At 40.3% G+C, this 27,445-nt stretch overlaps 1 protein-coding gene across 2 annotated transcripts in view; it reads left to right on the top strand.

The window, feature by feature from the left end:
* Positions 1-1,659: 1,659 nt before the first annotated feature.
* Positions 1,660-27,445, top strand: part of pik3cd (phosphatidylinositol-4,5-bisphosphate 3-kinase, catalytic subunit delta) — a 58,702-nt gene continuing 32,916 nt past the window's right edge. The window contains exons 1-8 of one of the 2 annotated variants that reach the window (XM_034173277.1): positions 1,660-1,800; positions 2,460-2,661; positions 5,054-5,282; positions 6,984-7,204; positions 7,927-8,103; positions 13,929-14,084; positions 16,710-16,796; positions 19,941-20,162. In XM_034173277.1, coding sequence (XP_034029168.1) covers positions 2,521-2,661; positions 5,054-5,282; positions 6,984-7,204; positions 7,927-8,103; positions 13,929-14,084; positions 16,710-16,796; positions 19,941-20,162 — 1,233 coding nt within the window. In that variant the 5' untranslated portion in view covers positions 1,660-1,800; positions 2,460-2,520. Of the gene's footprint in view, positions 1,801-2,459; positions 2,662-5,053; positions 5,283-6,983; positions 7,205-7,926; positions 8,104-13,928; positions 14,085-16,706; positions 16,797-19,940; positions 20,163-27,445 lie in introns of both variants that reach the window. The other variant, XM_034173276.1, reaches the window with a different exon arrangement.

Genomic DNA, 27,445 nt, shown 5'->3' with positions numbered 1-27,445 from the left:
TCGCTGATGGAAAAACTTTCACAATAATAATTACAATATGTCCCAAAAACAGGGCTCAGCATTTTACAATCATGAGTTAACATTCATCTCATAGTTTTGCCTTTATATCTCATTATAGCTCAGCATTTGGGCTCCAAATATTTCTTACTTGGCACCATGGAACTACATAATAACTTACATAATAATCTTGACTTTCTTTGCTTTATTTGCTTTATTTTAAGTATTACTTAGAAACTCATAATTCATAAATATGAATAATTATGAATCATGGGGAGGTGATGTTCTAATGCTTAAGTGTTGGACTTGAGACCAGAGGATCCTCGGTTCAAATCCCCGCCTGACCGGAAAATCGCAAAGGGCCCTTGGGCGAGGTCTTTAATCCCCTAGTTGCTCCTGGTTTGTAGTGGGCACCTTGTATGGCAGCACCCTCACATTGGGGTGAATGTGAGGCATTATTGTAAAGTGCTTTGAGTGTCTGATGCAGATGGAAAAGTGCTATATAAATGCAGTCCATTTACCATTTACCATGAATTATCTCAGAGCTGTTATATAGGAGCATGTAATTACCTCCGCCAAGGAGGTTATTCCGTTTGTTTGTTGGTTGGTTGGTTGTATTGTTAGCAGGATTACTCAAAAAAAAAAAATCCTCAACGGATTTCAATGAAATTTTTACCAGGGGTGTATCTTGGCCTAACTTAGCAGTCATTAAATTTTGGTAATGATCCAGAACATGATCCGGATCCAGTAATTTTTGAAGGATTCTTTATCATTCCAGGATAGGGCCAATTTCAGCATTTTTGCATCTAACTTCATAAAGACGGGTCACAAAGGCTGAACAAAAATTAAGTTACGACACAAAAATAATTTAGCATTTGTTTCTCCTCATTGAATAAACTTGTTATTAGAAAATCAAAAAAACTTGTGTAGTTCATGCAGTTTCTCTTTATAAATACATTTGCTGAGGATCTGAGGGTTTAACCACTGAATCTGAAACATGACGGTAGATGTGTGAAATGACGTGGAATAAGTCTCCTTGCCAAAGGGTATTCCATGTGACGTCAGTGACCTTATGGCCTTGGCGGAGGTTTGCGCTCTCCGAGTGCTTCAGGTTATGAGTTAAAATGCCACAATTCTGATTAATTCTCAAAATTTTGACTTGGCATCTTTCAACTGTGAGGGTATGTATCAGAGGGATAACATAAGTAAAACAGTTCTGAAACAAATGTAATTCTGTCACCAGATGTCATTTAATTAAAAATAGGACTATTTTTATATTTCTGACCGTTTTTCTGTTTCTTGATCATTGTTATATTTCTGGCCATTTTTATATGTTTGGACAACTTTTTAAATTTTTATTATGCATGATGTGTGATTTTGTGTACTGTTGTACCCTTTCTTTAAAAATGACACTAATACATGAATTATGTCCTCTGACCCTAAATTAGTAGCATCCTATCAGGAGGGAAACGCTTCTTAATATAGAAGTGTGTGTGTGTGTGTGTGGGGGGGGGGGGGGGGTCGGGTCGGGGGAGCACGCCTCCCTACGTTGACTTTCCCCTTTTGTGCTGACTAACTTTTTAACGACGGTCCCTAATGACCCGCAGGCGGCAGAAGCGCCAAAGCGCAGCCGCTGAGTCCGCAGCATCACCGCGGCGGCGCACGTCACCGACGCAGAGAGAGAGAGAAAAACGCTTCTCACCTGATCGGCAGCGGCTGTTTGGATCGAGCGGGCCGACACGCACAGCCCGCGGAGCTGCGGCATGTTAGCGCCTCCGTGTGCGCTCCGGAGCCGGAGGAGAGGTAAGCGTGTGCGCAAACAGGTTGGCACGGCTTCGGCTCACATGATTTAAAAAAAGGCACAAGTTTGAGGCAGCAGGCACAGTTTGCAGCGGAGTGCTCGTATTGCTGATCTCAGATCAAAGATTATGTCTTTAAATGTGCATAAATTCTGCCTTTTGGGTCGCATTTTGCCCCCCTTCGTCCCGACAGGCTGCATCTATCATGGCACACACTAATGCAGCGCTTACAAGTTTCCTCTTTCCAAAATCAATAGTGTAGAATTACTTTATGTTGGGCCACTGTTTAATATTACAGCCCAAATGAATGTTTTCTGTCTGTGCAGTGGATTTACAGGAAGGATCACATGACCCGAGCGTTTCTCATTTATGTAATGTGAAATATTCTGTAGTTTCATCACCTCATGTGAACCCCCCCCCCCCCCACACACACACACACACACACACACAACCACCACCACAACCCTCAAATAAACTGCTGCAGATTTAGCTGTATTTTAAGGCCTGTATGTGAAAATACGCAATTCCATCACAGTGAGGATATATGGAACCAAGCCAGTGCCAGAAGTAAATGGGGCCTGTCATTTGCACGAAACATTCTGCTTTTAACAGAATTTTAGGGGCAACCCCTCAGTGTGCGCTGATGTTGTTTCCTCTGTCCAGACAGCTGATTTGTGTTCCGGTGAGCAGCGGTGACGCTGATGGTAAATGAGAGTCCGCCACCATGCCCCCGGGGAAGTATGGGATGCAGGAGGAATGGGAGAAGGAGGCGGCCCAGGAGGTCATGATGGACTTCCTGCTGCCGACTGGGATCTTCCTCACATTCCCGGTGTCCCGAAACAACACCATCAAAAGCATCAAAAAGGTGTACAGCGTGTTTATGTTTTTTGTTTATTCCCAAACAACTTCAGGTATCTGAAAAACCTGTTATTTAAAGTGTTATTAATGTCATTTGAGCTTTAAGAAATAGTCAGTGGACAAAAATATAACCAGGGGTGCACATAACTGGTGCTCATGGTGCTTGTGCGTGCTAGAAATAAATGATGCAGAGCAGAAAACACAAGGGAAGCACTTCATAAGAGGAAAGCAATGACAGATTGTAGGAAAAGTGTTTCCCTCTGCTGTGCATCCATGATGTTTAGCACACATGAGCACGATGAGTATCAGTTATGTGCACCCCTGAATATAACAAACCTTTTGGATAATGCATCATTCATAAAGCAAAAATGCAAAATGCAAAAAAAAAGTTTAGTTTGAAGAAGTTTAAAGATCAGAAAAACCTTGATAGTGCCCTTTTTTGCCTTTTTATACGGTGTATTAATGTCATTGTAGATAGTTGAGCTGAAAGTAAGTCAATGAATTGATTAGAGGAAGAAGGCAACATTTATTATAAAAGCTAAAAGTTGACATTTTCTCTCTTCTCAAATTGAAGATGTTATGCTTTTTCTGTTTTATATCATTGTAAACTAAATATCTTTAGGCTTTTGAGTGCCCATTGGCAAAAACCACATCTGAGCGCGTGTCCTTGTACTCAGGAAGTTACTGACTTTTTAGTGACATTGCCGGAGGTGAAGGTTTATTGTTTTAATCTCTATCTAACTATATTTGTAAGAATGTTAGCAAGATGTTTTTAAAGCACAAGAGTTTGATCAATCTTCTCACGTTTGATTTAGTTTTGGTTTGGATCAATCATCAAGGTCAGTGGTTAAGTCAAAGGCCCATTTCTGTGCAAATATATAAGAAAATAGGAAATTTTATGGAAATGAGTTCAGATATTTAAATACTGTAACTTTTTTTATCGTCTAAATTATTTATTGATTAATCTTAAATAAAGTGATTGTGAGATGATTTTCTTATTTTGTAAGAGCACCGAACTGGTGACTAATTCAAACAGGAAACAACTGTTTAACTGCTTTATTTAGCGAGTATTTGAGTCATGCCTTAACAGAAAAGACATAGATGCTGAACATTTCTGATTCCAAAAATCAAGACTTTTCCATTTAATATTGTAATGAACTGTTTGCCTTCAGATATTTGACATCTCATCAGACCAAACAAGATATTTGAACACAATTGTGTTGTTTTTTTAAATTCTGTTTTATTAACTATAATTATAATTAATTAAAATATGTCATTTAATATTATTCCATGATGCTTTTTCAGCTGTTATGAGGAGGCATTGGTTCGGTAACATACAGTATTGTCAACAGCAAATGAATATTCATTTACTTTATTTCATTCTTTACTTTGGAAAAAAAGCCAAAATATTTATGTGTATGCATATTATCAAAAATTAGCGCTTTACAGCTTTTCTCTGTTTTATATGGTCAGTCTCTATGTCAGATATTTTTGCCTGTTATGCTGTTGGTCATCCAAAGTAAAATTTGTGATGGTGTTACCTTCAGCTTTGGGAAATATTAATATTACATTATTTTATGACATTTTGTGGAATATGTAATTAACCTTGACAGATTACTCAAAAAATAAAGAACTCATTGGTTACACTGAAAAAGAGAATAGTTGAACCAACTTAAAAATGCATTACTATTGGTTAAAAAAACCCTGAATGAATTAGGTTGTTTGAACTCAAGTTTGTAAGTTAGATCAGCTCTAACTTAAGTTCAAACAACTTAATTTATTCAGGTTTTACCAACTCTAATGCTTTTTTAAGTTGTTTTTTTCAGTGTGCAGCAGTGATAAGAAGCACAGTTGTGGATTGTTGTCATTTTCTCATGTTTACTATCAGTTTATATATCAGCAAACATATGGGCAGCAAATATATTTTTAAAAATTTGTTACAGAATGCCAGATTGCAGATATTGTTTTCCTGTGTCTGGAGTCTGCATTGCTGCTGTTGGCGAGAGGAGGCTGCAGCTTTCCTTCTTGGAATCCACAGCCAGTCAGCTCTGTGCTGACACAGACTTGCTGTTAAATGTGAACATGCCATCGATGGTGCCTGTTTCTATGCCAACAGTTATGCCACTTCAGACTGTTTGAATGTAATGATACATTTGGAAGCTGTTAAGAAGACGGCACGATTAATCGTTAATTCAAACAGGAAAATGTGACTGTTTTGAAAAATAAACTTGTACATGAGTCACATTTGCAGTGTGCACGTTGGTTGGTGTGTGCTATACTGTCTGTTCTATGCTGCTGAGATAACTGAAGCGTGCATTGTGCGTGCACCGAGAATACGTTGCACCGTTTAAGCAATTAATAACTTGCACTTTGTGTGCCCCTGCGGTCTCTCATATCAGATGGTTTGGAAAAACGCCAGAAGCGAGGCCCTGTTCAGCGCCCTCTGTGACCCCGATGCGTACGTCTTTACTTGCATCAACCAGACGGCGGAGAGGGAGGAGCTGGAGGATGAATCGAGGCGAATCAGCGACGTCCGGCCCTTCATGTGTGTTCTGAGGCTGGTGGCGAGAGAAGGCGACCGCGTGGAGAAGCTCAACAACACGCAAATCAGCCTGCTGATCGGCAAAGGTCAGCGAGCGCTCACAGGCCGACCCGGTCATTGCACTGATTGATGCACAATGATTTGATCACGGTTTGGAGAATGCGCTGGCTGCAACTTCTCAGAAGTACTTAGCATTAAATTAATATTGATAAAATAAAATATGCCAGTGGACAACCTCACCTTTGTATCTAGGAAACCATAAACAACCTCTCTTTTTAGTATTTTCTGACATTTTAAAAGCTACACCGTAGTATTGGTCAGTAGTTGGAGATGTTATAAATACGGTATATAATTTATCATGAAAAAAATGGTGTTTTCATTACTCAGATATAAATATTTGCTGTGTTTCTGTTGTATTTGAGATAAATTGCTGTTAACTGGTGTTACACTGCACAATGATAGACTGATTTTATATCTTATTTCAAATGGTTTAATTGATTTTAACTGATTTTACACAACACTAAAACTGATTTTAACATCTTTAATTTTCTACATCGTCTACATTACAAATTAAGTTTAAACTGTCTTATATTAAGATTAAAATGGTTCAGTCTACTTTTACAACACAAACTGGTTGCAAACAGATACATCATGCTTTTGATCTGGTTTTAAATGCCACTAAAACATTGGTAAATTGGTGTTAAGGTCTATAATCTTTATAAATTAGAGATACTGTCTTAATAGGACTGTTAGCATATGATTATTTAAACTGCTTTCTCACCACATTAAATGGATTTGAAACCAGACATATGGTTCAAATGTTTTTATACTGTAAGATGTTGCTGAATATTTTAAACATGGCAAAAAACAGTGGTAAGTTTGTTTTAACAGATTTCATTTGACCATATTGGTAACACTTTGGCTTTTAGTATTTGTGAATTAGGAAGATCTACTTACTAATGCTGCTTTTAAGCAACATGAAAAACAAGATAGTTGTTTGTTACGTCTTTCAAGGACTACTGAAACAATTCTAAATTGGTTCGATTATCTTTAATTTGTTTAAATTAATCATGCCAGATTTGTTTTTGAAATCACCATTAAACCGGTGTCGCGGACCGAACGGTCCACCCCTAAAAACTGATCCGGCCTGCCTCCACTGCGCATGCGTCATTTCGGAGCTCAGCAGCTCATCTGAGACAGAGTCTCTTCACCCAAAGCAATCAAATGGATTAATGAGATTATTAACCATCAGATGATAAGGTAAAACCTCTTAAATCATTCTAAAGTCTGTTTTAACCAGAAACAAGGTGATAATCCATGAACCACAACTAATGACACATGCGCAGTGAAGGAAAGGCAGACCGATTTTTAGGGGGGGACCGTTCGATCAGCGACATTGCTGCACCACCGGGTTTAAACCAGCTATAACGTGTTGCTGCTGTTGTTGTTGTTGTTGTTTTAAGCACACATTTTTTTAACCACCAACTTTAAAACCAATTTATTCCTGTAAATTGGCTTGAACATCTTTCATGTAGCTAAATTAGAGACAACTGATTTTTTTTTTATTTTGCAAAATGTAGCTACTATTTATAAAGGATAGAAAAGTTTCAGCCACTTTACAAGTAATTTGAAATGATATTTATGCTATTTTCTAACCAATTTTAAGCACCACTAACCTAGTGGTGCTTAAAATTGTTCAAACCACTTGAATGAGATTCAAACAAACCATACTTTGAAGACATTTCCCAAAACTTGAGTTATGTAACATACGCATTGTAATTTTGCAGGTTTGCATGAGTTTGAAGCCCAGAAGAACCATGAGGTGAATGAGTTTCGAGCCAAGATGCGTACATTTTGTGAAGAGAAGGCTCTGGACCGCCAAATGTTGCCATGGCAGCGGTGGATGGAGTACAACTTCCCATGCGACCTTGAACCATGTTGTTCTCTACCATCTGGGAAATCAAAAAACACCAAGATCTTCATTAATGTCAAGTTTGAGGCTAGTGATGTGAGTATCTGGACTTTTATTTTGGAGTCACTCAAAGGTGCACCTCAGGTGGACAAGCAAATTTATTCTTTGTGATTCTAAAATATGCAGCTCTGTGTGGCGTTGAGATTTGATCAATTATGTCAAAATTTGACCGACTTTATCACACAACCCTTCCACCATGTTTAATCCATATTGAATCCAAACCATTTGAATCCAAGTCATGTGACCAATAGAAAAGTGATATATGAGTTCATATTCATGTTTAACAGTAGCCATATTCTATATTTAACCATTTCTTTGAAATAGCAATTTTCTACACATATGGCCAAATGTTTGACCTTGATCTGCTTTGACTTTTAGTTTTAAATGAATTTTCTCAAAATGTAACAGCATTGTCCTTGACTAACCCTCAGCTGTTCCACCAAGTTTGGTTCAAGTCAGGTCACCCCCGCCACCACCACCTTGCCATTTGATACCACAGGTGGTTGCAAAAAGTGTTGAGTTCAAACTAGGGAAGTCCTCAAAAAGCATGACAGCTTTGTGAGTAAAACCTTGTGCTTGTATAAAACGTAGGTTTGTGTAAAACCTTATGTACTGTGGAGGTTGGTTTTTAGCAAAATAAAAATATCTAGAAATCCCCGTAGCATACCACGAAAACCAGAATGCAAATGACGGAGACATGACTCATGATTCTGTGACACTTTTTTTTTTTTTTTACCATTTGGCTTTTACTCCTTCAGGAAAGCTTCATGCTACAGCAGGACCCTCAAGATTTGCCAGCAGCTCTGATGAAAAGTGCTCTGAAGAAGAAGGCTACAGTTTTTCGTTCTGTGCGACAGCAGCCTGAGGACTACACGTTACAGGTTAACGGGCGGTGGGATTTCATTTACGGGAATCACCCCCTGTGCCAGTTCAAAGTGAGTGGCAGCATCACCAGCTTTTCCTTTTTCTCAACATAAAATTACGTGGGGATGCACAGATACATCCTTTGTCTTTTTTCTATTTTACTGTCGCACAGCTTTGAATTTTCTCAATTCTAGTTTGGCGTTTTTTACTCTAATTAGCAGAAAATGCAGCATCAACGCACAAATGCACCATCACAGTGAATATATGGTGTTTGATGATTAGCAATGGGGCTAAATATAGCTTCTTTTTTGTTGTCTAACTATAAAACATTATTCTACATTATCGCATATGCCATTATCCCATGGGTTTGTTTTCCTATTTTAGTTAGCTAATGTTAGGAACCCTTCACACATAGTACAAATAAGTACTACTCAGGGCGAATCACAGCGGAATGAGAACACCGAGCTGACGGGACCGTATCGCGCAGCTGCTGTGAAAAAAAAAAAAGTAAAAAATACATGCTGCGACGGTTTCGTGCATGCAAACACCATGTGTGCAGCTGGAGCATGTGTAACCACATCGCGCAGCTGCTGTGACAAAAAAAAAAAAACATGCCACCCACAGGATTCAAACCTGCAAAGCTCTGATTGAAAGCCAGAAACTTTACCACTGCACTGCCATCACTGTTCTGTAAATGGTGTGGAGAAATCCTTGAAATCAACAAGAACACGGAGAAGGTGCACAGTGTGAGGGCGCTGCAGCCTGGCACAAAGGCGAAAGATGTTTTATACATTTCCACGTGAGGACAGCAGGCAGAGACACGTGCCTCATGGAGGAATGTTGTAAGTTCATGTCCTTCACAACACAGTACATGTTCTCCAGCTGGGACGTCCAGGAGCAGAGATCTAACAGCAGCGGCTGTGAACGGACATGCCCCCCAATCCGTTCAGCACCCAGACCAAAGTGTCACTCTCTGTGTTATGTGGTCATTAATTTCCATTATTTATGTAATTGCGTATGTAGGTATTGTCGGAATTATTTATATAACTGTCCTGGCGGTAGTTTCTGTGTTTGTAATGTTACATGCCATGTGCACTGAGCCGTTATCCAGCTGTCAGTGTACTGCAATCAGTTGACAGGCCCCTCCCCATGCTGTGTGCAATCAGACCTCGCTGTCTAGCCCCCATGTGATCAGATCTGTACATACATATAAGCATTTTATGCAAGGGGGGCGACACACGCACACACAGGCGAGACACATGCACAACATGTGTCGCTTTCACGCCACACTTGTGGGAGCACTTAGACAAATTTCACATCCAGCTCGACAGTGATTGTCTGCAGACTGTTTTTGTGCTAATGGTGTGAATGGCCACACATTTTCTAAGTGCCAAACGCTCGGTGTTAGATGTGAGTACGTGTTAGCTGGAATTTGACCGACACCTGGCACGAGAGGGTTTGATGGGCTCTCACAGCACACACTCTGTCTTTCAGCCGCTGGTGTGTGCAAATAGTTGTAGCAAGAGGTGTGCGAGGCTTTGGAGGCAGCTACGAATTTACACATATTGCATATGATTCCTGTTTCATGTGCAATTTGACCACATTCGTACTGTGTGTGAAGGGGCCCGTAGGTAAGGTAAAGGCTAGCTTTAGCTAGCTAATGCTACTGTGTGGAACTGTAACTTACAGACAACAGTTAGAAAGTAGCTATTGTATTAATGCTTGTTAATGTATTAACAAGCTAGTTAACTACTTGTCGTGGACCACAGACTTAAATGAGCTAATGCCATGATCTCACTAGGAAGCGCTATTTGCACTCTAAAATATTGCTAAAAGTCATGAGTTTATAATCATGCCTAATCAGTAACTTGTTGTTTTAAGCTACGTTCACATTAGCAACAAATGACGTGACAAGCAGGTTGTCTTGTTGATTGATGTATGTTCCTAGGGCGTGCATGCTAACGTCTCCATAAAATGTCTTGTAAATCCCTTCAGAGGTGTTATCTGATTACAAACACAGCATTTTTAGATTTAGAAGTGTTTATTTCTCACTAACTTTTACAAAATATATGAGAAACGTGTTAGATTTATGCAGAAACACAGCTGTTTTGGAGTATTTTCCGCCATCTTGGATTATTTTGTTTGCACGAGCAGCCAACTGACATCACGCTGTCATTTGTTAAACTCTGATTGGAGCTGCCGTGTTGCATCACTCAGTATTTGCATAAAATAGACTTCTGGTCTATTTTAGCCCCTCCTAGATAGCGGCAAAGCGGCCGTTGTTTCTTGTCGCTGCAAAACGCCCACACTGATTGAAAATGAATGATAAGTGGGCGCTTTGCCTCTGCCGCTTGCAGTCACATGTAGCTAATGTGACCTTGTTTGCTTGTTGTTTTTTTGTTTTGTTTTGTTTCTATAATGAAATTAAATTATCTGACTTGACCCCCTTCTTTAAAAAAATACTGAAATACAGTGTTTTGTAGCGATGCTCAGCAGTTGCTTCATTCTGTCTACAGTGAAATGATAAAATCAATCAATCAATCAATTTTTTTTTTATATAGCGCCAAATCACAACAAATAGTTGCCCCAAGGCGCTTTATATTGTAAGGCAAGGCCATACAATAATTACGTAAAAACCCCAACGGTCAAAACGACCCCCTGTGAGCAAGCACTTGGCGACAGTGGGAAGGAAAAACTCCCTTTTAACAGGAAGAAACCTCCAGCAGAACCAGGCTCAGGGAGGGGCAGTCTTCTGCTGGGACTGGTTGGGGCTGAGGGAGAGAACCAGGAAAAGACATGCTGTGGAGGGGAGCAGAGATCAATCACTAATGATTAAATGCAGAGTGGTGCATACAGAGCAAAAAGAGAAAGAAACACTCAGTGCATCATGGGAACCCCCCAGCAGTCTAAGTCTATAGCAGCATAACTAAGGGATGGTTCAGGGTCACCTGATCCAGCCCTAACTATAAGCTTTAGCAAAAAGGAAAGTTTTAAGCCTAATCTTAAAAGTAGAGAGGGTGTCTGTCTCCCTGATCCGAATTGGGAGCTGGTTCCACAGGAGAGGAGCCTGAAAGCTGAAGGCACTGCCTCCCATTCTACTCTTACAAACCCTAGGAACTACAAGTAAGCCTGCAGTCTGAGAGCGAAGCGCTCTATTGGGGTGATATGGTACTATGAGGTCCCTAAGATAAGATGGGACCTGATTATTCAAAACCTTATAAGTAAGAAGAAGAATTTTAAATTCTATTCTAGGATTAACAGGAAGCCAATGAAGAGAGGCCAATATGGGTGAGATATGCTCTCTCCTTCTAGTCCCCGTCAGTACTCGAGCTGCAGCATTTTGAATTAACTGAAGGATTTTCAGGGAACTTTTAGGACAACCTGATAATAATGAATTACAATAGTCCAGCCTAGAGGAAATAAATGCATGAATTAGTTTTTCAGCATCACTCTGAGACAAGACCTTTCTAATTTTAGAAATATTGCGCAAATGCAAAAAAGCAGTCCTACATATTTGTTTAATATGCGCATTGAATGACATATCCTGATCAAAAATGACTCCAAGATTTCTCACAGTATTACTAGAGGTCAGGGTAATACTATCCAGAGTAAGGATCTGGTTAGACACCATGTTTCTAAGATTTGTGGGGCCAAGTACAATAACTTCAGTTTTATCTGAGTTTAAAAGCAGGAAATTAGAGGTCATCCATGTCTTTATGTCTGTAAGACAATCCTGCAGTTTAGCTAATTGGTGTGTGTCCTCTGGCTTCATGGATAGATAAAGCTGGGTATCATCTGCGTAACAATGAAAATTTAAGCAATGCTGTCTAATAATACTGCCTAAGGGAAGCATGTATAAAGTGAATAAAATTGGTCCTAGCACAGACCCTTGTGGAACTCCATAATTAACGTTAGTCTGTGAAGAAGATTCCCCATTTACATGAACAAATTGTAATCTATTAGATAAATATGATTCAAACCACCGCAGCGCAGTGCCTTTAATACCTATGGCATGCTCTAATCTCTGTAATAAAATTTTATGGACAACAGTATCAAAAGCAGCACTGAGGTCTAACAGGACAAGCACAGAGATGAGTCCACTGTCTGAGGCCAAAAGAAGATCATTTGTAACCTTCACTAATGCTGTTTCTGTACTATGATGAATTCTAAAACCTGACTGAAACTCTTCAAATAGACCATTCCTCTGCAGATGATCAGTTAGCTGTTTTACAACTACCCTTTCAAGAATTTTTGAGAGAAAAGGAAGGTTGGAGATTGGCCTATAATTAGCTAAGATAGCTGGGTCAAGTGATGGCTTTTTAAGTAATGGTTTAATTGCTGCCACCATAAAAGCCTGTGGTACATAGCCAACTAATAAAGATAGATTGATCATATTTAAGATCGAAGCATTAATTAATGGTAGGGCTTCCTTGAGCAGCCTGGTAGTAATGGGGTCTAATAGACATGTTGATGGTTTGGAGGAAGTAACTAATGAAAATAACTCAGACAGAACAATCGGAGAGAAAGAGTCTAACCAAATACCGGCATCACTGAAAGCAGCCAAAGATAACGATATGTCTTTGGGATGGTTATGAGTAATTTTTCTCTAATAGTTAAAATTTTATTAGCAAAGAAAGTCATAAAGTCATTACTAGTTAAAGTTAAAGGAATACTCGGCTCAATAGAGCTCTGACTTTTTGTCAGCCTGGCTACAGTGCTGAAAAGAAACCTGGGGTTGTTCTTATTTTCTTCAATAAGTGATGAGTAGTAAGATGTCCTAGCTTTACGGAGGGCTTTTTTATAGAGCAACAGACTCTTTTTCCAGGCTAAGTGAAGATCTTCTAAATTAGTGAGACGCCATTTCCTCTCCAACGTACGGGTTATCTGCTTTAAGCTGCGAGTTTGTGAGTTATACCACGAAGTCAGGCACTTCTGATTTAAGGCTCTCTTTTTCAGAGGAGCTACAGCATCCAAAGTTGTCCTCAATGAGGATGTAAAACTATGGACGAGATAATCTATCTCACTCACAGAGTTTAGGTAGCTACTCTGCCCTGTGTTGGTATATGGCATTGGAGAACATAAAGAAGGAATCATATTCATAAACCTAGTTACAGCGCTTTCTGAAATATATATATCATAAACGTTAAATGCAAATGTAATGTTAGATGCATCACAGTAATCATCCAGCCCTCGGGCCACCAGTTTTACACCTCTATTGTGTCACATCTGTCACACAAGTATTTTATTTGTGTAATCACTGAAACTTCTCAAGAACATTATCACACATTTGCTTGAACGTTTCTGACCTGCAGTGATGTTTTGGGTTGATTAGGTGGAACGGCAGGTTGGAAACCTGCAGAATTAAGATTGAATTTGTTTTCACAAGCTGATTAAGATGTGTTCATTATGAAATCAGCTCCTTTTGCAGTTTGCATCAGCACTTCATTTGATTTGCTTTTTCTTTTTAGTCTAATGCCGTCCACAGTCATTGTGTGCTGTCTGAGGCCCGGTCGCTGTTGTTTTCTTATAGAACTTGGGTATTTCTACGTCTGTCATCTCGTCTGAGATTTGTCTTGCTGGGTTGTAATAGCTGAACTGGTTGTCAGATCAGGAGTAGGGTGACTTAAGGTCTTGGTGTCAGGAGACTCCATTGTTGATTCTGAAACTAAAGCTACCTGCAGGGGTGACTCGTGTCTGCGTAGCAGCCCTGCAGAAAGGAACTGCATCCATCCACACATAATGAGATTTTAGCTGCATTAACCGACAGCAAATGAACAGCCTGCAGGAGTTAACCGGTGCTATCAGAACACTGGGAAATATCTGCCGGTGAGCTGACTGATGGCTGCACCACGTATATTAAAAAAAAGGCTTCCTTGTGTCTTTGTTTTCTCCTCAGTATATTTTCTCATGTTTGAGAAACAACCAGAACCCTCACCTCACCATGGTCCACTGCTCCACCATCAGCAAACATCAGGATGAGCAGGGCACAATGTGCAAGCAGACATACAGAAGTCGCACCACGTCCAGACCTCCGCCGCTGCCCCTGAAGAAGGTAAGAGGTCGGCGTACTGCATCGTCTCTCATTAACGCAGTCTCTCCTCTCTCCTCATCCGGGCTGTGAACTTTAGCACAGGTGAAACATGCAGCAAGTGTTGATAATTTACACTTGACACATCCGCTTGAGTTTTCAGTCACGGAAAATATGAACAGTTTTGATCTGCTTTGGAATGGCAAAACCTTTTAAAAAATATGTGAATTGTAAACTCGAAGGGTGGTTATTAGAGTGCACGCTTGCACCAAAGTCTAAAAGGCCACGTTTGTCATTGTTAAATATGACAATAACAAACAGTCTATCTGTCTAACATGCCAAGTCCAAATCAGTGTGCGCACTGAAAGTGCCCTTCTGGGATCAGGTCAGGTGAAGTCTGGGAGCATTATGCTGGTGCCACACATTGTGCCGCCACCACACTACTGAACCATCTTGGGTGCTGGATGGCAAATACCCAAACAGGCAAACACTCCATTCCCATTTCTGGAAAGCAAGCATCTACTGTTTGCCTTCTCCAGCCACTGTGATCCTCCCCCATGAGGCACCTGTGTCCTGGATCATGCCCAGAGAAATGCACCACATGGCCAAAATGTCATAGGTGATGTTCCCTCACAATGCAAATGTTACACCTCGTCTGAGTCTCCCTAAGTAAGTGTTCATTTGATAAAGTCATTCCAGTGGTGTCTAAGGATCCTCCAAAGAGACCATGTACCAAGGACATCTAGTCACTGCCTTACATCTCTGGTTAGTGTCCAAAATCATAACCATACAGTAAGACAGGTTGCACCGGGACCCTAAAGACTTCCACAAACGTACCACACACCCAGTCAATGTAAGCTTTGAACACTGAAGGTCCCAGAACACATCCCTGATGAACGCCAGTTATAACGAGTAAAAATTCTGTGTTTCTGCCATGCAGCACTTACAGTATTGGCGAATATGCTGGCCATGATTTCCTGCAACTTCTTGAAGCTCCCATGAATTCTCAGAATGTCCCAGAGATCAGCCCAGTTAACTCAGTCAAGCAGTTTGATTGTTTTATGCAGGGTATTTGTTGGGAAAGTGTAGGAACACGGACCCACAACAGGGGGCGCAAATGAACGGACAATGGAATAGGTCAAATAACAACACTTTACTGTTGCGAACGTGCACAACAAACACAACAAAGTACAACAATGGACAAAGTTCAATTCACAAAGGTGTCGTGTGGGCAGGCTCGAAGATAGGAGACGCCTCTCCAAAGTAGAACCGGAACCACACGGTTTCCTCCGCCACAGGACCCCGGGAATACTGGAGCCGCCAAGTTCCGAACTCCCAGGTGGCCACTGCCTCCGCGTGTCGGACCTGGTACTGCTGGCGAGGAACAAGAACACAATTAACGTGGGCGCGTTTGCACCCAGCAACCTGTACGGCAGGGAAGCTACCTCCACCTCTCGTTGGAGAAAAAAGTCTGCAATCACTCACAAAAATCACAAAGGTTACTGTCAAGCAGTCAGCTGAGATTATTACCTTCCAGGTAGAATGATATCTCGGCGATGAGGTGGAGATGCCGTCCTGCTGATATACCCCAGTGATAATTGCCGTCAGCTGTCTCAGGTGATGGGTGACAGCTGTTACCGAGGCTGCTCCTGTGGGGCGGCGGCGCCCTCTGGTGGTGGTGGGCCAGCAGTACCTCCTCTTCAGCGGCCCACACAACAGTATTTGAGCCACAGGATATTGTAATCACCCATGTCTATCTGTCTATGAACAAAATAACTCTGAAATGGATGGGGATATTTTCAACAAACTTTGTATTAATATTGTTGGGGTGAGTGTCTCCAGATGATTAACATTTGAAGAAGACTGGCAAAAGATCAAGGTCAAGGTTCAGAAAAGTACATTTTCCACAATATTAGCAACAGAGTTAGACTATATGAATCTTATATCAATCAGTAAATCATTTGAAATCAAATGTTATGAGTGATGTCATGATGGCATCACAAAGACATCTTGAAAATATTACACAGGATTCTCCACACTCAGTGGGGTTATATTGATCAGGAGATCAGATGATCGTTCCTCACTGGGGGAGGAGGAGTAACAGGAAGACAGAGGACAGGAAGGAGAGGAACAGTAGTAGCCAGTAAACTAGCACTGATCAGTTTGTCTGGTATTTATATTTATATTTGCAAACTGCTTTTTTTTTTAACTTTCACCTGGATGTGCTTCTTACCCTTTGTGCTGCTATACAATGCTGCTGGAACCTCAGTTTCCCTGATGGAGTCTTCCCAAGGGATCAATAAAGTTCTCTCTAATCTAGTCTTTATCACATGGTAAAAGTCACATCATGTTGTCATCACTGACATTTCATAAAGTTATGTCACTGTACTCAGAAAAATGTATTTCCGAGATCTCTGGGACCAACAGGGCTCAACTAATAATGCCTGGCTTATTGATCTTTCCATTTCTATATCTTGAAACGACAGGAGCACAGTATGATCTGTGCCTGGCAGGTGTGCACCGCCCCTCCGACGGCTTCATTTTGAATGTGCACGTTTCCTTTTTACTAAACAGGAATATTTGCAAACAGTGTTCCGACAAATGAAGTGGAAGTCTGAGTTTCTCTCCTGTGGCTCTTTCCAACAGCAGAATACGTCGTCTCTGTGGTCCATCAATGAGCTGTTCTACATTCAGCTGGTGCAGGGCAGCCGAGTCAACGCAGATGAAGGAATGAAGGTCGGTGCGGTTTTGTGTGGGTTTTTTCTCATTTTACTGCTCAATGAAATGTGGCATTTGCATATTTACCAATATCTCAATTTCAGTTGTAGGAGCAGCGGGTTTGACATGTAAATGACAGGCACTCACATGACCCAGACCACACATTTCCCATAATTCATCAAGGCGGTTGGTTAAAACTTGAAAACAGGAAGTGGGGAGGGCCTATCTGGTTTTTACGTATCACTGTAAGGCCTCGATTCTAAGAAAAATGAAACTTCATGTTGTCCCTCCCTTTGCTTTCAATGCAATTCTTTCTCTTTTTCTTTTTTTTTTTTTTAAGTCGTGTGCATTTTGCTACATTTTTGGGCTGCAAATTTGACAAGTGTCATTGAAATTTATTTTTTTTTTGGACATGTTCACATTTATAGGCCTTGTCAGCTTTTTTTTTTTTTTTTTTTTTTTTTTGGTTTTTGTTTCAGACAGGAAGAGCACAAACACGGCTCTGTTAATGTTTGTTTTGTGATTCAGTTTCATAAGTAACTGTTACTGTTTGGATGGATTATTAAGTGCAAGTGTGCTTCCGTCTGCTGGCTCTGAGGGCATCATGACTCATGACAATTTTGTGGTGTCTCATTAATTATCCGTCCAGAGTCAGTTGGCAGGCAGAAGGTTGGAGTCCAGGCCCCTCGGGGGGGACTTCACATCGGGCGCGATGTTAGCGGTTAGCATATTTTGAGTTCTGACTCTCTTGGTTGTTTGTCACCTGTGATAGACGTTGAATGTGCTGAAAGGCACCCGAGTCGCTTATGTTCTGAATGTGTCAAACCTTTGACTCATCACCTGAGGGACACAGGAAACTCTGAATCATTTCATCAAGTCTTTGTACATCTTTCACAAACAATCTCCCTCAGACAAATACTAAACTCTTAACTCTACCAAACATGTTGAGTGTGATCGCTGATGGTTGTGTGATGACAACGGTCCACTAAATTACTGTTTTTACCATGTAGCATCTCATAAAAAGGACTAACTAGCATAGGACCTAGTCTCTACTAACGATGAAATAGTATCTCATTATTATTACTTAATTACTTCTAATTATGAGTTATGATTGCAAAATGACGTAGTATTTCACATAGTTGTTTGTAATTATGTCTCAATTACAGCATAATTTAGTAATTATGGAAGCATTGTAGTTATTATTTAGTATCTCGTTATTATGCGTTTACATCTCATAAAAAAGACTTGATTAATAATGACTATGTATCTCATAATTATTAACCCCTTAACGCCCATCGTCGCATATATGCTACAATCTCTGACTCAAATATGCAACTTACCAAATTGACCTGTATGCCCGTTGTCGCAGATTTGCAACATATCATCATTATTATTATAACATTATAACATAAAGTCATTACCAGAATACCCAATATTACTATCTAGTTTTTGCCCAAAAGTGAAATTAATAATCTCAACATTATTTACCATGTACTTAAAGGCAAAAACACACACAAAACATTTTTTATATACAGCTATATAAATTCGGGCGTTAAGGGGTTAAATAGCGTATCATTATTATGACTCAGCATATCCTAATTAGGACATAGTATCTCTTAATTATGCCATAGCATCTCATAATTATGACTTATTTTCTACTTATTTCTTATTTTCTCATCTCATAATTAGGATTGAGTATATTTTAATTGAGAGTTGGAATCTCTTAATTATAAATTAACATCTCACAATTATGACAGTAACTTAAACTTATTAATTATAATGTATCAATATTAACAATTAGTATCTTGTAATTAATGACTTAGTATCTCATATTTATGACAGCATTTTCTAATTAAGACTTGAGTTATGAATTAACATTTCATAATCATGACAGTAACTTAAAAGTATGACTATTTATTACTGTATGACTTCCTGTCACATAATTATGATAGTTTGTCTTGTAATTATCACTTAGCATGTCATAATTGTCTTATTATAGCTTTATTACTTATTATATCCTAATGTGAAAGGGTAGCTCATAATTGTGACTTGGTATTTAATTTTGACTTTGTGTCTTCTAATCATGGCCTATTATGTCTTATTTATGACTTAGCATATTCTAATTAAGACTTGAGTTATAAAATAGCATCTTGTAATTAAGACATAGTAACTCAAGTTTTGACTTAAGTACTGTATGACTTAATTATGACTTAGTATCTCACAATTATAACAATTGCTGTATAATGTATCAATATCGTCAATTAGTATCTTGTAATTATGACTTAGTATCTCATATTTATGACATGGCATATTCTAATTAAGACTTGAGTTATGAAATAGCATCTTGTAATTATGAGATGGTATCTCAGAATTATGACTTAGTATCTCATTTTAACATAATTGCTGTATAATGTATCAATATTGTCAATTAGTATCTTGTAATTTTGACTTAGTATCTCATATTTATGATTTGGCATATCCTAAATAAGTCTTGAGTTATGAAATAGCATCTCGTAATTAGGATTTAGTATCTCAGAATTATGGCTTAGTATCTCAAAATTAGAACATAATAGCTGTATAGTGCGTCAATAATATTAATTAGGGTCTTGTAATTTTGAGTTAGTATTTCATATTTATGACAGTCATTCTAATTAAGACTTGAGATGCCTTAGTTATGAAATAGCTTCTCAGAATTATGATATCATCACTGCATACTGTATCAATATTATCAATTAGTATCTTGTAATTATGACTTTGCTTGCCCTAATTTTGGCATCTTATGTCTTTATTATGACTTAGCATTTCCTAATTAGGATCTTGTGTCCCGTAATTATGCAGTAGCAGTTCATAATCATGACTTAGTAACTCAAAGTTTTGACTTAAGTTCTGTATGACTTCACAGTGTGATTATCAGTTTGTACAGTGTAATTATGACTTCTTGTTGGGGTTCTTATTATGACTTTGTGTATCCTAATTCTAAAAGAATAACTCGGAATTATGACTTAGTATTTTGTACTATTGACTTTATATCTGATAATTATGACTTATCTCATAATTATGACATAGTATATCTCAGAATTGTGATTCAGTATCTCATAATTATGAGGAAAACAGGACTTAGGAATAAGGGGCATTCCTTCCTTCCATATGTTTCTCCTGCAGCTTGTGGTCCAGGCCGGTCTGTACCACGGCAGTGAACTTCTCTGTAAGGTGGTGACGAGCTCCGAGGTGACCATGTGTTCTGAACCGCTCTGGAACCAAAAGCTGGAGTTTGACATAAATGTGGCCGACCTGCCTCGTATGAGCCGCCTGTGCTTCGCTCTGTATGCTGTGATCGAGAAAACCAAGAAGCCCCGAGGCACCAAAAAGAAGAATAAGAAAGCGGTGAGTGTGTCCCAAAGTCACGGCCTCGCCAAGCCTGTGAGCGAGCGCCGTGTCTGGAGCTGCTGGGTGGGAAGTTGTTAACGAGCACAAACATTGCTGTTTCCTCTTCACTGTGTTATGTGTGTGTAGTCAGTGTTGTGTATGTTGCGTGTGGGTGTGATTAGCTGCTGCGTCTGGTTGTTCAGTGGCAAGGCTGCGGTTAACGCTTCATCCGCTTCACTTCTTTTATTTGTGCAACACTCCAAGGAAGGAAGTAGATAGGTGACATTTTCAAGGAATTTTAAAAATTCATTTCTCATGATATAGCATAACTACAGAACTCTGACTTACTTCGAGTTCATATTTGTTACATTTACTCTTCAGTTGTTCAATTATGCAGACGTTTCTGTAGTTTACTGATACTTCTGTGTCTGTCTTAGTGCATGCGTAACTAACGTAACACCATTATTTCTGTTGCAGCAGAAACAATGGTGTTACGTTAATTATACATGCTAGTGCACGTACTGTTTTGACCCTGCACTGACTTACTCGTGCTTTGTTATGTTTCACCACAAGAGGGTGCAAATGAAATTCTGAAACACAAATGTTCCAAAGGTTTTGAGTTCATCACTAATTTGCAGCACAGATGACAAATTTTGGTGTCATCCCCAGTTGTAAATAAATCAATTCTTTAATTTTTTCGTTCTCTTCTCTCCGATATATACTTCATCCTGTATTTACCCACATGAGGATCAAGTTTCTTTCCGTAGTAGCTAGCTTAACTTGTTCACAGACGCTGACATAAAGTTCGGCAACGGTGAGTGGAGCACACGGGAGTGTTCAACGGGGGCAGAACAACTGCATCTAAATTCGACCACAGCTGCTCCTAATTTCACATCATTAATGTAGTGCCTACTAACCACCCAGCAGGTGGCAGTCACATCTATGAGAGATTACATAGGAACAACAAAGATGATTTTTCAATGATCTGGTGCATCAAATGCCATATTTTCCAGTGTATACGAGGGCTGTCAATAAAGTAAGGGTCCTTTTAATTTTTTTCAAAAACTATATGGATTTCATTCATATGTTTTTACGTCAGACATGCTTGAACCCTCGTGCGCATGCGTGAGTTTTTCCACGCCTGTCGGTGACGTCATTCGCCTGTGAGCACTCCTTGTGGGAGGAGTCGTCCAGCCCCTCGTCGGAATTCCTTTGTCTGAGAAGTTGCTGAGAGACTGGCGCGTTGTTTGATCAAACTTTTTTCTAAACCTGTGAGACACATCGAAGTGGACACGGTTCGAAAAATTAAGCTGGTTTTCAGTGAAAATTTTAATGGCTGATGAGAGATTTTGAGGTGATTCTGTCGCTTTAAGGACTTCCCACGGTGCAAGACGTCGCTCAGCGCTCTCAGCCGCCGTCGTCAGCCTGTTCAAGCTGAAAACCTCCACATTTCAGGCTCTATTGATCCAGGACATCGTGAGAGAACAGAGAAGTTTCAGAAGAAGTCGGTTTCAGCATTTTATCCGGATATTCCACTGTTAAAGGAGATTTTTTTAATGAAAGACGTGCGGACGGATCCGTGCGTCGGGACGCAGCCGATGCTGTGCGGCGGCACAGGAAAAACACCTCCATGTTGATAACCATTTGTAAAATCCAGGCGGCTTTTGATGGCTTTCAGTGGAGTGAGTATATGAGAAATTGTTTAACAGGCAGGACATGTTCCAACTTGTCCTTAAGGCTTTCAACAGAGGTGTTTTTCCTGTGGCGGAGCGTCGCGGCGGCTGCGTCCCGACGCGCGGACCCGTCCGCACGTCTTTCATTAAAAAAATCTCCTTTAACAGTGGAATATCCGGATAAAATGCTGAAACCGACTTCTTCTGAAACTTCTCTGTTCTCTCATGACGTCCTGGATCAATAGAACCTGAAATGTGGAGGTTTTCAGCTTGAACAGGCTGACGACGGCGGCTGAGAGCGCTGCGCGACGTCTCGCACCGTGGGAAGTCCTTAAAGCGACAGAATCACCTCAAAATCTCTCATCAGCCGTTAAAATTTTCACTGAAAACCAGCTTAATTTTTTGAACCGTGTCCACTTCGATGTGTCTCACAGGTTTACAAAAAAGTTTGATCAAACAACGCGCCAGTCTCTCAGCAACTTCTCAGACAAAGGAATTCCGACGAGGGGCTGGACGACTCCTCCCACAAGGAGTGCTCACAGGCGAATGACGTCACCGACAGGCGTGGAAAAACTCACGCATGCGCACGAGGGTTCAAGCATGTCTGACGTAAAAACATATGAATGAAATCCATATAGTTTTTGAAAAAAATAAAAAGGACCGTTACTTTATTGACAGCCCTCGTAAGTCGTGGGTTTCTTTTTTACTAGTTTGCTAGTTCCTACCACTTATACTCCAGAACAACTTGTATACTGAAAAATCACGTGTTTGTTATATCATGCTATAATACCAGTATCATATTGTGCCCATTCTCCATGTCATGTGGAGTTGTGTCAGGAAGTTCTTGTTATGTGTCGGACGCAGCCCGGAGAACCGACCAGCGTTTGAAGGACCCAGTATAAAATAAGCAGAGCACGGTACAAAGGATAATAAACATAACAGTGATGTGAAAAAATACAAACAAATAAGTGCGCGGTCTGGCATGGCGGATTTGCGGTGTGCTCCCAGCAGCACAAAACAGTCCGGAGCCAGAACCAGTTCGGACCCAAGGACCCCGCCGACACCCCCCAGGTGGCCGCGACAAACCGAGTCTGTGAAAGAAGGAATCATTATGTGAGTCCACACTCAACACACAGCGAGACCACTCAAAGGTGTACAAACAGCAAACACTTCCTGGCTTAATTGCAAATCAGCTTCCCACCCTGCAGGCATAGAACACCCTGTTCACAAAACTCCACTGCAGTGGAAGCTGATTTAAACGACCAACATACAGCTCAATATAATAAGGTGTGAGGGACACCACATTTACTGACTGTATAAATGTTAGTCACAAAATCTAACGTACCTCAGGAAGTGTGCTGACGAGCGTGAGACCTCACCCCCTCCTTTCACAGACCATGCATCAAACCTGGACGTTCTCTGCATCCACTGATGATGAGATGGCTCTTGAGACGACGATCTCACCCGTCTGGTCACAAGGTCGAGTCTCTGGCAAATACACACTGTGTACTCCAGTCTTAAATGCCACCATGTTCCAATCCATTGTAGATGCACCACAGCTGTGAGTCCTGATGAGCCGCAGGTGATCAGCCTCAGGTGATCAGGGTGAGGTCCTGATAAACTCAGCTACACAGCCACTCAGTCCCAAATGCAAGCCACCTGGAAGGAAAAACAAAAGACAGAAACAAAAGACACACAAAAGCCAGCCAGGCACGCCAGCCACAACAGTTCTATCTGATATAAAATGTGTGTAATCAAAATGTGTCTCTATACTGGACCTGAAAGTACAACAACAAGGTGATAACATTTGGTGGGGGGGTGTTGCTTACAGGAGTTGGCTAAACCACCCACACCACTCCCCGTCCTCCCACTCATCTTCATTGTTACTGTGCAAGCACTACATTAGTACCAGAGCAGGGAATATGTTTTGCCACAGATTTCAACACACAGGGTCATTGAGATGTGATGAAATCAATAAAAGCAGAGAGTGCATTTTATCTAAAGCATGCTTGGCTTTCTTCAGAACTACAAAGTTTGTCCAAATCTACACCTTAACATGATTAATATGGCACTTCCTAGACAGTCGATGATCAATTATTTCCATCTGGTGACATACTGATCTGATCATCCTTGTCAATATGTACCTTTATGCAAATTCAGAGATAACTTTTTCACATCCAATCAACTCTTCAGTTTAATAACTTCATGCATACTGCTATCCACTGATGTGCATAAATCATGATGCAAAAGGGGAAAAAAAGGGTTTTGGGCCCAGTGCTGACCCTTGTGGAACCCCACATTTCAATGATACCTAGGAAATGCTATAGAATTATCTACATCTGAATATTATTCACATGTTAATTACACAGACACACATCTGGACTGATCACATATAATTAAACCAGATAAAACAATCTGACCTCATTCATCAGACAACTAGTTGTAATGAAAAATACATTTGTATTGCTCATCCATCTTCCAAGGTCTCCTCTCTCTGAGCGCTTTCTTCTTTAGATCCTTCACATTACTACACCAGTAGCACTGTGAGGCTATCCTACACACCCACTCACTGAACTATGACACATTCAGTGAACAACAACAAATTTCCCTTTTTTTGCGCGGCCGTGAGCACAGCGTGTTTAGTTCTGAAACGTTGCGGAGGATACACTCCACCTCCCAGGTGTGTTTATGGGTATCAAGGCTGCTTCTTCGGCGGAAATACTTCTCTCTTCTTTTGACAGAAACAGAAGTACTGGAGCCAGACACCACAGAGACAGAAATTCAGCTATTTTGGCTGTTCTTGCTAGTTTTTGTTCCATTTTCCCGCTTCTTGTTTTTATTTTAGTTCAGTGTATTCAGTTGAAAGGAGTGAGCGTGTGTGTGTGTGTGTGTGTGTGTGTGTGTGTGTGTGTGTGTGTGTGTGTGTGTGTGTGTGTGTGTGTGTGTGTGTGGGTGGGCAGGATGTCCACCAACTTGCCACGAAAAACCACAAAGGATGTTAATATAGAATGAAAACCACTAACTGAGTAGCTTGAGGAGCATGTGTACTAGTTGTCCGTTGATACCTGAACACCACACCAGTCTCCATCCTCATCTGGTTTTCAGGCTGAGTGAATGTTGTTACAGTGACCGGATCACTAACTCTGCCTTTAACCTGATGGGGAAAATTTGTCCCTGATGGGAACCACCTGCAGAACCAGGTGCAGATTTTAACATTTGTTTCAGATGTCAGTAACCTGTGGGGCTGGAGAGCAGATTTTGTTCTTAAATTAATCAAAGCGTATATTTATATTACATTTTTTCATTAAAAAAAAAAGCCTGGAAATGGGAAGGAAAAACTCCCTTTTAACAGGAAGAAACCTCCAGCAGAACCAGGCTCAGGGAGGGGCAGTCTTCTGCTGGGACTGGTTGGGGCTGAGGGAGAGAACCAGGAAAAAGACATGCTGTGGAGGGGAGCAGAGATCAATCACTAATGATTAAATGCAGAGTGGTGCATACAGAGCAAAAAGAGAAAGAAACACTCAGTGCATCATGGGAACCCCCCAGCAGTCTAAGTGTATAGCAGCATAACTAAGGGATGATTCAGGGTCACCTGATCCAGCCCTAACTATAAGCTTTAGCAAAAAAGGAAAGTTTTAAGCCTAATCTTAAAAGTAGAGAGGGTGTCTGTCTCCCTGATCCGAATTGGGAGCTGGTTCCACAGGAGAGGAGCCTGAAAGCTGAAGGCTCTGCCTCCCATTCTACTCTTACAAACCCTAGGAACTACAAGTAAGCCTGCAGTCTGAGAGCGAAGCGCTCTATTGGGGTGATATGGTACTATGAGGTCCCTAAGATAAGATGGGACCTGATTATTCAAAACCTTATAAGTAAGAAGAAGAATTTTAAATTCTATTCTAGAATTAACAGGAAGCCAATGAAGAGAGGCCAATATGGGTGAGATATGCTCTCTCCTTCTAGTCCCTGTCAGTACTCTAGCTGCATTTTGAATTAACTGAAGGCTTAACGTTAGTCTGTGAAGAAGATTCCCCATTTACATGAACAAATTGTAATCTATTAGATAAACATGATTCAAACCACCGCAGCGCAGTGCCTTTAATACCTATGGCATGCTCTAATCTCTGTAATAAACTTTTATGGTCAACAGTATCAAAAGCAGCACTGAGGTCTAACAGAACAAGCACAGAGATGAGTCCACTGTCTGAGGCCATAAGAAGATCACTTGTAACCTTCACTAATGCTGTTTCTGTACTATGATGAATTCTAAAACCTGACTGAAACTCTTCAAATAGACCATTCCTCTGCAGATGATCAGTTAGCTGTTTTACAACTACCCTTTCAAGAATTTTTGAGAGAAAAGGAAGGTTGGAGATTGGCCTATAATTAGCTAAGATAGCTGGGTCAAGTGATGGCTTTTTAAGTAATGGTTTAATTACTGCCACCTTAAAAGCCTGTGGTACATAGCCAACTAACAAAGATAGATTGATCATATTTAAGATCGAAGCATTAAATAATGGTAGGGCTTCCTTGAGCAGCCTGGTAGGAATGGGGTCTAATAAACATGTTGATGGTTTGGATGAAGTAACTAATGAAAATAACTCAGACAGAACAATCGGAGAGAAAGAGTCTAACCAAATACCGGCATCACTGAAAGCAGCCAAAGAGAACGATATGTCTTTTGGATGGTTATGAGTAATTTTTTCTCTAATAGTTAAAATTTTATTAGCAAAGAAAGTCATGAAGTCATTACTAGTTAAAGTTAAAGGAATACTCAGCTCAATAGAGCTCTGACTCTTTGTCAGCCTGGCTACAGTGCTGAAAAGAAACCTGGGGTTGTTCTTATTTTCTTCAATTAGTGATGAGTAGTAAGATGTCCTAGCTTTACGGAGGGCTTTTTTATAGAGCAACAGACTCTTTTTCCAGGCTAAGTGAAGATCTTCTAAATTAGTGTGACGCCATTTCCTCTCCAACTTACGGGTTATCTGCTTTAAGCTGCGAGTTTGTGAGTTATACCACGGAGTCAGGCACTTCTGATTTAAGGCTCTCTTTTTCAGAGGAGCTACAGCATCCAAAGTTGTCCTCAATGAGGATATAAAACTATTGACAAGATAATCTATCTCACTCACAGAGTTTAGGTAGCTACTCTGCCCTGTGTTGGTATATGGCATTGGAGAACATAAAGAAGGAATCATATCCTTAAACCTAGTTACAGCGCTTTCTGAAAGACTTCTACTGTAATGAAACTTATTCCCCACTACTGGGTAGTCCATCAGAGTAAATGTAAATGTTATTAAGAAATGATCAGATAGAAGGGGGTTTTCAGGGAATACTGTTAAGTCTTCAATTTCCATACCATAAGTCAGAACAAGATCTAAGATATGATTAAAGTGGTGGGTGGACTCATTTACATTTTGAGCAAAGCCAATCGAGTCTAACAATAGTTTAAATGCAGTGTTGAGGCTGTCATTCTCAGCATCTGTGTGGATGTTAAAATCGCCCACTATAATTATCTTATCTGAGCTAAGCACTAAGTCAGACAAAAGGTCCGAAAATTCACAGAGAAACTCACAGTAACGACCAGGAGGACGATAGATAACAACAAATAAAACTGGTTTTTGGGACTTCCAATTT

The sequence above is a fragment of the Thalassophryne amazonica genome, chromosome 6 (assembly GCF_902500255.1).
Source record: "Thalassophryne amazonica chromosome 6, fThaAma1.1, whole genome shotgun sequence".
Lineage (NCBI taxonomy): Eukaryota > Metazoa > Chordata > Actinopteri > Batrachoidiformes > Batrachoididae > Thalassophryne > Thalassophryne amazonica.
This window is presented reverse-complemented; position numbering and strand designations above follow the sequence as displayed.